The 7,050-nt window shown below is 70.8% G+C and overlaps 1 protein-coding gene across 2 annotated transcripts; it reads left to right on the top strand.

Annotated features, from left to right (window-relative positions):
- Positions 1 to 801: 801 nt before the first annotated feature.
- ARC (activity regulated cytoskeleton associated protein) lies at positions 802 to 4,019 on the top strand. 2 transcript variants are annotated; one of them, XM_051831027.2, is made up of 3 exons: positions 802 to 2,716; positions 2,910 to 3,030; positions 3,191 to 4,019. In XM_051831027.2, the coding sequence occupies exon 1, from the start codon at positions 933 to 935 to the stop codon at positions 2,121 to 2,123; it is 1,191 nt and encodes a 396-aa protein (XP_051686987.1). In that variant the 5' UTR covers positions 802 to 932; the 3' UTR covers positions 2,124 to 2,716; positions 2,910 to 3,030; positions 3,191 to 4,019. The 2 variants fall into 2 exon arrangements, with proteins under 2 accessions (XP_051686987.1, XP_051686988.1); XM_051831028.2 differs by having other exon boundaries at positions 2,907 to 3,030.
- Positions 4,020 to 7,050: the final 3,031 nt, after the last annotated feature.

Below are 7,050 nucleotides of genomic sequence, written 5' to 3'. Positions count from 1 at the left end.
CTGTGTGTGGCTCTGTGTGCCGGGCAGGTGGCTGTCACTGTTCCCATGTGTCCCTGTGCCTCTGCTGTGGGCAGGGGGTGATGTGACCTGAGCCAGGTACTATGACCAAGGCGAGACCCGTGCCCACCCATCCAGCCGGCGACTGCGACGGTGGCAGCGGCAGGGCCTCCCCTGGGAGGGAGTCGCAGCTTCCGGAACCCCACTCCTTATATGGCCTCCTGCTTTGCCTGCCTCGGGCTGCACGCGCTGCAGCTCCCGCCTCCTCCTCCCCCCTCCTCCCCGCGCAGCTGCCAACCCTTCTGGATGTCTGCAGGTTCTGGCCCGACGCCCACGGGCCCGAGGGCCCGGTGACCGCCCCCCCACACCAGCTTCCCCCGCCCAGCTGCCCTGGAGGCGCTAGGACGCAGGTGTGGGGCCTGGGGCAGCCCCCAGGCAGGTGTCACCTAGGCCCTTGGGCAAGGCGGGCAGTGTGGGCGCGGCACAGCCTGAGCCCCTCAGCCCGGGTCGAGGGACTCTGTCCTGCCAAACCCGACTGGACAGGGGACGGTAGCGTCCAGGGCCCGCACGCTGGAAGGCGCGGGGAGCGCGGAGTCCTCCCGGGGAGCCGCGAGAGGGTGTGGGCGGGCGGGGAGGGGGATTCGTCAGCCGCGAGTGCAGGGGGCGGGTCCTCTCTCGGCGCGGCGGGGAGGCGGGGCGGCGGGGCGCGGGCGGGGCGCGGGCGGGGGCCGGGCTGCGCCAATGGGAGCCGGGCCCGGCGAGGGGGCCGCCCCCGGCCGTGTGCGCGCGGCATAAAAGGCGGGCGCCGCGGCTGCAGCGGGCAGAGCTGTGCGCAGCCTTCTCCCAGCCGCGGAGAGCTCCCTGCGCTCGCCGCCCAGGCCCCCGCGCCCCCAGAGCCGCTGCCTAGAGGAGTCCGAACCGCCACCTGCGCGCAGATGGAGCTGGACCGCATGACGAGCGGCGGCCTGCACGCCTATCCCGGGCCGCGGGGCGCACCGGCCGCCAAGCCCAATGTGATCCTGCAGATCGGTAAGTGCCGCGCGGAGATGCTGGAGCACGTGCGGAGGACCCACCGGCACCTGCTCACCGAGGTGTCCAGGCAGGTGGAGCGCGAGCTCAAGGGGCTGCACCGCTCGGTGGGCAAGCTGGAGAGCAACCTGGAGGGCTACGCGCCCACCGGCGACTCGCAGCGCTGGAAGAAGTCCATCAAGGCCTGCCTGTGCCGCTGCCAGGAGACCATCGCCAACCTGGAGCGCTGGGTAAAGCGCGAGCTGCACGTGTGGCGGGAAGTCTTCTACCGGCTGGAGAGGTGGGCCGACCGCCTCGAGTCCTCGGGCGGCAAGTACCCGGTGGGCAGCGAGCCGGCCCGCCACACCGTGTCCGTGGGCGTGGGCGGCCCCGAGGGCTGCTGCCAGGAGGCCGACGGCTACGACTACACCGTCAGCCCCTACGCCATCACCCCGCCCCCCGCGGCCGGCGAGCTGCCGGGACAGGAGCCCGCCGAGGCCCAGCCGTACCAGCCGTGGGGGCCCGGCGAGGACGGGCAGCCGAGTCCGGGCGTGGACACGCAGATCTTCGAAGACCCGCGGGAGTTCCTGGCCCACCTGGAGGAGTACCTGCGGCAGGTGGGCGGCTCCGAGGAGTACTGGCTGTCGCAGATCCAGAACCACATGAACGGGCCGGCCAAGAAGTGGTGGGAGTTCAAGCAGGGCTCGGTGAAGAACTGGGTGGAGTTCAAGAAGGAGTTCCTGCAGTACAGCGAGGGCACCGTGTCCCGCGAGGCCATCCAGCGCGAGCTGGACCTGCCGCAGAAGCAGGGCGAGCCGCTGGATCAGTTCCTGTGGCGCAAGCGCGACCTGTACCAGACGCTCCACGCGGACGCCGACGAGGAGGAGGTCATCCAGTACGTGGTGGGCACGCTGCAGCCCAAGCTCAAGCGCTTCCTGCGGCACCCGCTGCCCAAGACGCTGGAGCAGCTCATCCAGAGGGGGCTGGAGGTGCAGGGCGGCCTGGAGCAGGCGGCCCAGCCGGCCAGCCCCCAGCCGGCCGCCGAGGAGGAGGCCGAGGCCCTCACGCCCGCCCTGACCAGCGAGTCTGTAGCCAGCGACCGGACCCAGCCCGAGTAGAGGGCAGCCGGAGCTCCCCCCAGCCTGCCCGCCGTGCCCGGCCCGGGCCTTTGCCAACCAGGACTTGAGCTGGGGCTGACTCCAGCTGGGCACCCCGTGGCCTGGGGCCCGACCTGCACACACAGACACACGCCTTCCAGATAAAGGAGCTCCTCTCGCCCGCCCAGTTCCTGCCCTTCAAGTCTTCGCCGGCCCTGCGCCCGCCTGGGCCGGCAGCGTCCACCCTCCACCCTCTCCGACCATCGCAGGGCATCATCCGGCCGCTCCCTCGCTCCGCTCCAGTGCCCGGGGTACTCACAAGACGCACCCACCACCCAGCTGGCCCCGGGCCAGGGGGCCCCAAGCTCTCGGCCTCCCTCCCGCCCCCCTGGAGCAGAAGCTAAGGCAGAATCAATACCGAGGGAACCTCCACTTCCGGGATTGCCGCCCTCCCGCGGCAGCCACCGTGGAACCAGCTGGCACCCTCCGTGCCTCCCAGGGCAGCTGGCCAGCCTCAGGCAGTGTGGCTCCCTCCCCCCGGGGGAGAGCTGAAGCCACACACAGGCAGCAGCAGCAGCAGACCTGACCCCCTGGTGTCTCCTGGACCCTCCCAGGTGAGCCCCTGCCCCAACCCCGGAGCTGGGAGACCCTGGGTCCATTTGGGCTTGGAGGTGTCCCCAGCAAGTTAGCTGCAGGGAGGGGGTGGGGGGCAGGAGCAGAGACCCCCGGGGTGGGGGGGCGGGAGTGGGCGGCAGCGCGGAGGGCGCGGAGCCAGCTCACCGGGACCCGTGCATCTCGCCCCAGCAGCAGTGAATCACGGCAGCCGGGAGCGGGATCAGCGCTCAGGCGATGACTCAGCTGCAGGCGGAGGGTCCCACAGGGGCTGAGACAGCAGCCGGTGCCCTTGGAGCCAGGAGCATAGCAACAGGTAAGGGAGCCCTCCCCTCCCACCTGGGCTGGCCCCCGCTGTCATCCCTGGGTCTCCGGTCCCGCCCCGGGAGAGCAGCCGCGCCCGTCCTTGCCCAGACCCTGTGGGTCCCGGCCGCTGACCCTGCCCTGCCCTGACCACCTGTTTCTTCCTCCTCCAGGTCTCCTGGCTCCCACAAAGTCTTTGCTGCTGAGCCTAGCGCCGCCGCCTCCCCTCGCCTCTCCCAAGCTACCTGTGTGGGCAGAGAAGTCCCAGGACAGCCGAGAGAGAAGGGGGCCGCAGAGAGGCGGCCACGGCAGAGAACAGCGTCCCCAGCGCCCAGCCGAGAGCCGCTGGAGGAAGGCGGCTGGCGCGAGGGCCAGGGCCTGCTGCTCAGCCCGCCCCGCCGGCCGCACGCTGCCTGCCCCAGAGCCCCCGCAGCTGGAGCCGCCCTGGGCCGTGCGGCCCTCCGCACAGAGCCCCCCGGCTCGCTGCAGGGCCTTCCACAAGCCCTAGGCTGCCCTCACCAGAAGCCCCGAGCCCAGCCCCGGAGACACCCAGGCCTCTGCTCCCCGGGCTGGGGCAGTCGTCCTGCCCTGCCCTGCCCTGCTGCCGCCCAGGCCCGGACTCCACTCCGTGGCCCCGCACCCGCGCCTGGTGCTGGCGGCCACTTGAGTCTGCAGGCCACGCAGGCGCCGGGGGCCAGCTCTGCGGACTGTCTGACCGGCCCTGCACCCTGCACCCCTGCCAACCGCCTGGGTTTTATTTTTGCACAGAAGCCATAACCCATGCTTAGGCAGGCACAGGCGGCAGGGAGCCCTCCGGGGCCTCAGAGGGTGTGGTCCAACCCCCACATGTCCACACACCCACACGCACACACGTCCACACACACACACACACACACACACGGACCAGGCCACCAATGTCCAGCCAGGCGTGCGCCCCAGCTACCTTGCCCCCCAGACAGACTCTTTTTTTGTAAGATTTTGTTAATAAAACGCTGAGACTTCTTGGAGAGTTTGTGTGGCTCTTTCTCTGTGGGGTGGGTTGGGTTGGGCTGCGGTGGGGGCCCTGCGGGCTCAGGGAGGGGTCGCTGGGGGCTGTGGGAGCCTCCGCCGCGGGCCTGGGTCCCAGCCTGGCTCAGCCCCGCTCCTGGCCGCCGGGCAGTGGGCAGTGCGCAGTGGACGGCCTGCCAAGCGTAAGGAGCCTGTGTTCATGCCAGGCCGGGGCCTCTCTGTCTGTGAGTCGCCCCCCGCCAGGGCTGTGGAGTTCTGGGGCCCCCGGCTGTCCTGGCTGCAGGGTTGTGAAATCTGTCTCAGCCTCAGGGGTGGCCGCCTGCCCCAGGCTGTCCATGTGTGGGCTCAGCCATGGGAAGAGGCAGGAGCCTCCCCTGGCTCCAGGCAGGCCCAGGGCCCCGCACCAGCTCATGCCCACGGGGAGCCAGGATCAGGTGTTGCGAGCCTGAGTCCAAGCCGCTGTCTGGCTGCCCGAGCCAGCTGGAAATCCTCATGGGAGCCGGGGCTCCTGGCGTGGACTGGAGCCGGCTGCAGGGCTGAGAGTTCTCTCCTGCAGGGGAGGAAATGAGCCGTGCCCCGACAGGTGCACCCAGAGTCTGCCTGAGCTCAGCCACACCCACACGTCCCTGCAGAGCAGCGCCTGGACAGGGGCCGGCATCGGCCATCTGCAGGCGCTGCTGGTCGCCCACCGAGGCTGGGGCCCGGGGCCTGCCGCTCAGAAGGCGTTGCTCTGGTCCAGGGCCCAGCCCGGGTGGAGCCGCACCTGCTGGGAGCCTGGCACAGGAAGGCGCCGCCCCCTCTTGCCGGGGCGGGCAGGCACCTGCAGTCAGGAAATGTCGTCACAGTGCGCGCAGCCAGCACAGCGCGAGCTCCAGCAGGAGGGGCCGCCTCCGCCCCGCTCCTCCCTTTGCCTCTTACGAGACGCTGGCTCCCACGGGGCCTCCCTTTGAATGAGCAGTGACTGGGGGGCTGGCAGGAGCGGCTCAGCGGCTCGTGCAGGAGAAAAGGCGGGAGAGGTGAGCAGAGCTGGGCGGGGGCGGCCCCCAGCCGCAGTGCCCGGGACGGCACGCTCCCACGTGGCTCCCTCGCCAGTCCTCACCGTCCGGCCAGGCACCATGCACCAGCCGGTCTCCTGTGCTCACTGCAAGGAGGGAAACTGAGGCACGGAAAGGGATCATGCTTACCCGGGCTGGGGGACGGCACTCGAAGCCCGAGGGGGCTCAGCTTGCAGACCCACAGGTGCAAAGCCCGGGGCCTCTCTGCAAAGTCAAATCTGCCGCTCGGGGCCTGCGTGAGAGCGAGCGGGCAGGCGTCGGGCTGGGAGGTGCCCCGGGTGCCACCACCACTGCCCCCAGGACTTGGCCGAGGCCGCCTCCACACCCCTTCATCCCTGGAGAGCTGGCACGACCCCCTGTGAGTAGGGGGCTTGGGAGGTGGATCAGGCACAGGCAAAGACGGGCGAGTGATGGCCAGACCACAGCCCAGACCTTGGCCGTCCACCGGCCCCCGCTTCCTCCGGGAAGGAGGCTGGAAGCTCCCTCCTGCACCCCCAGGCATCGCTTCTCTTGTGTGGAGGGGAAACGGGGCGTCCCGCGCAGGCCTGCCCAGCCTCAGGCTGACCTGGGCCGTCGGGCAGGTGCAAGCGGCTCTCCCTCCTCGGTCCCCAGCGCGGCCCTGGACAGCTCGGCTCCACCTACCAGGGCCAGCAGCCCTCCCTGCCACTCCACCCTCCCGCAGCGCCCGGCCTGGTCGGGCCTGACCTCTCCCTGTGCACCAGCCTCCTGGGGCTGCTGGGATGGCAGGGCTGTGGCCGGGGACAGCTGCCCTCCCGGCCTGCCCGTGCCGCCGGCTCCATGTGCTCCTGCCCTCACAGGCCCTGGCTCCACTGGCCGGAGCTCAGAGGCTCCTGCCACCCTGTGTCCCCACGCCCTGCTCCGGGCACACCAGCTCTGCCTCAGCCCTGAGTCCCTGCCCAGGTCCATGGCCCGACCCTGAGCTCAGCTCCAATGTGGGGGGAGGAGCCTTGTGCACAGCAGGTGCCTTGGCTGGCCCCGCCCAGCTCGCCCAGCCTGGCCTGAGACCACCTGCGGAAGCCGTCGCCATGGGGACAGGAAGTCCCCACGCCTGCTCCTCTGCGAGTCCCCCTGGGCACCAGGGGGCTGCCAGGCACCTGGTGCCACCCCTCGTGCAGGGAACACCTGCTGTCTGCCAGGCTCCTATTCATCCGTGAAAACCCTCTGTGGAGAGCCCCTTCCCCCACCTTGGGGCCACCTCTGTGGCTTAGGCACCCCTGGCCCTCCCCCAGGACAGGGGCCTCCTCGTGAGCCCCGGGTCCCCAACTCCCGGCCAGGCCACGGGGCGAGGGGGGCTGGCCCGGAGCTGCGGTCCTCTGGGGCTCTGGCTCCTGGGCCTCCGCTGCTGGCTTGTCTGGCGTCTTCCCCGCCGGGCTGTCAAGGAGGCTATTTTTAGCCTCTATCTCCCGTAATTATCTGTCTCTGTTTTGCCCTGCTACCTCATGCCGCCCAGCTGGGGAACGCCAGCCTGGGTCTCCGTGCTCGGCAGCGGGGGCTGGGGGCCCCTCCACTCACGCACCCACCCCGCCAGGAGACACCCATGCCGCTCAACAGAGGCCAGGAGGGCGCCCTAGGCTGGGGCTGGGGCTGGGGCTGGGGCTGGGTCCCAGTGGCAGAGCCCCCTAGTGCCCCCAGGTGGAGGGGAGGCTTGTCCACTCAGACCCCACAGTTCCCGCCGCTCTGTGCTCGGCTCCCCGTCCGTCCCGTCTGCAGCTCCTGGGCCTGGACTGGACCCGGGGTGGGGGTGGTGGGCTCAGGCAGGCTTCTCAGCCAGAGGTGGTCTCCTGAGGTCTCCCTGCGTTGGTGGCTGGCAGAACCCAGTCCCAGCCCCGGCGCCGCCCCTCGCTTGCTCCTCTGGTCCCTGCGGCGGTGGCTGGCAGAACCTGGCCCCCAGCCCCAGCACCGCCCCTCGCTCGCTCCTCTGGTCCCTGCGGCGGTGGCTGGCAGAACCT

The sequence above is a fragment of the Oryctolagus cuniculus genome, chromosome 6, assembly GCF_964237555.1.
Source record: "Oryctolagus cuniculus chromosome 6, mOryCun1.1, whole genome shotgun sequence".
Lineage (NCBI taxonomy): Eukaryota > Metazoa > Chordata > Mammalia > Lagomorpha > Leporidae > Oryctolagus > Oryctolagus cuniculus.
Note: the sequence above shows the minus strand (reverse complement) of the source record. Positions and strands in the feature narration are given on the sequence as shown.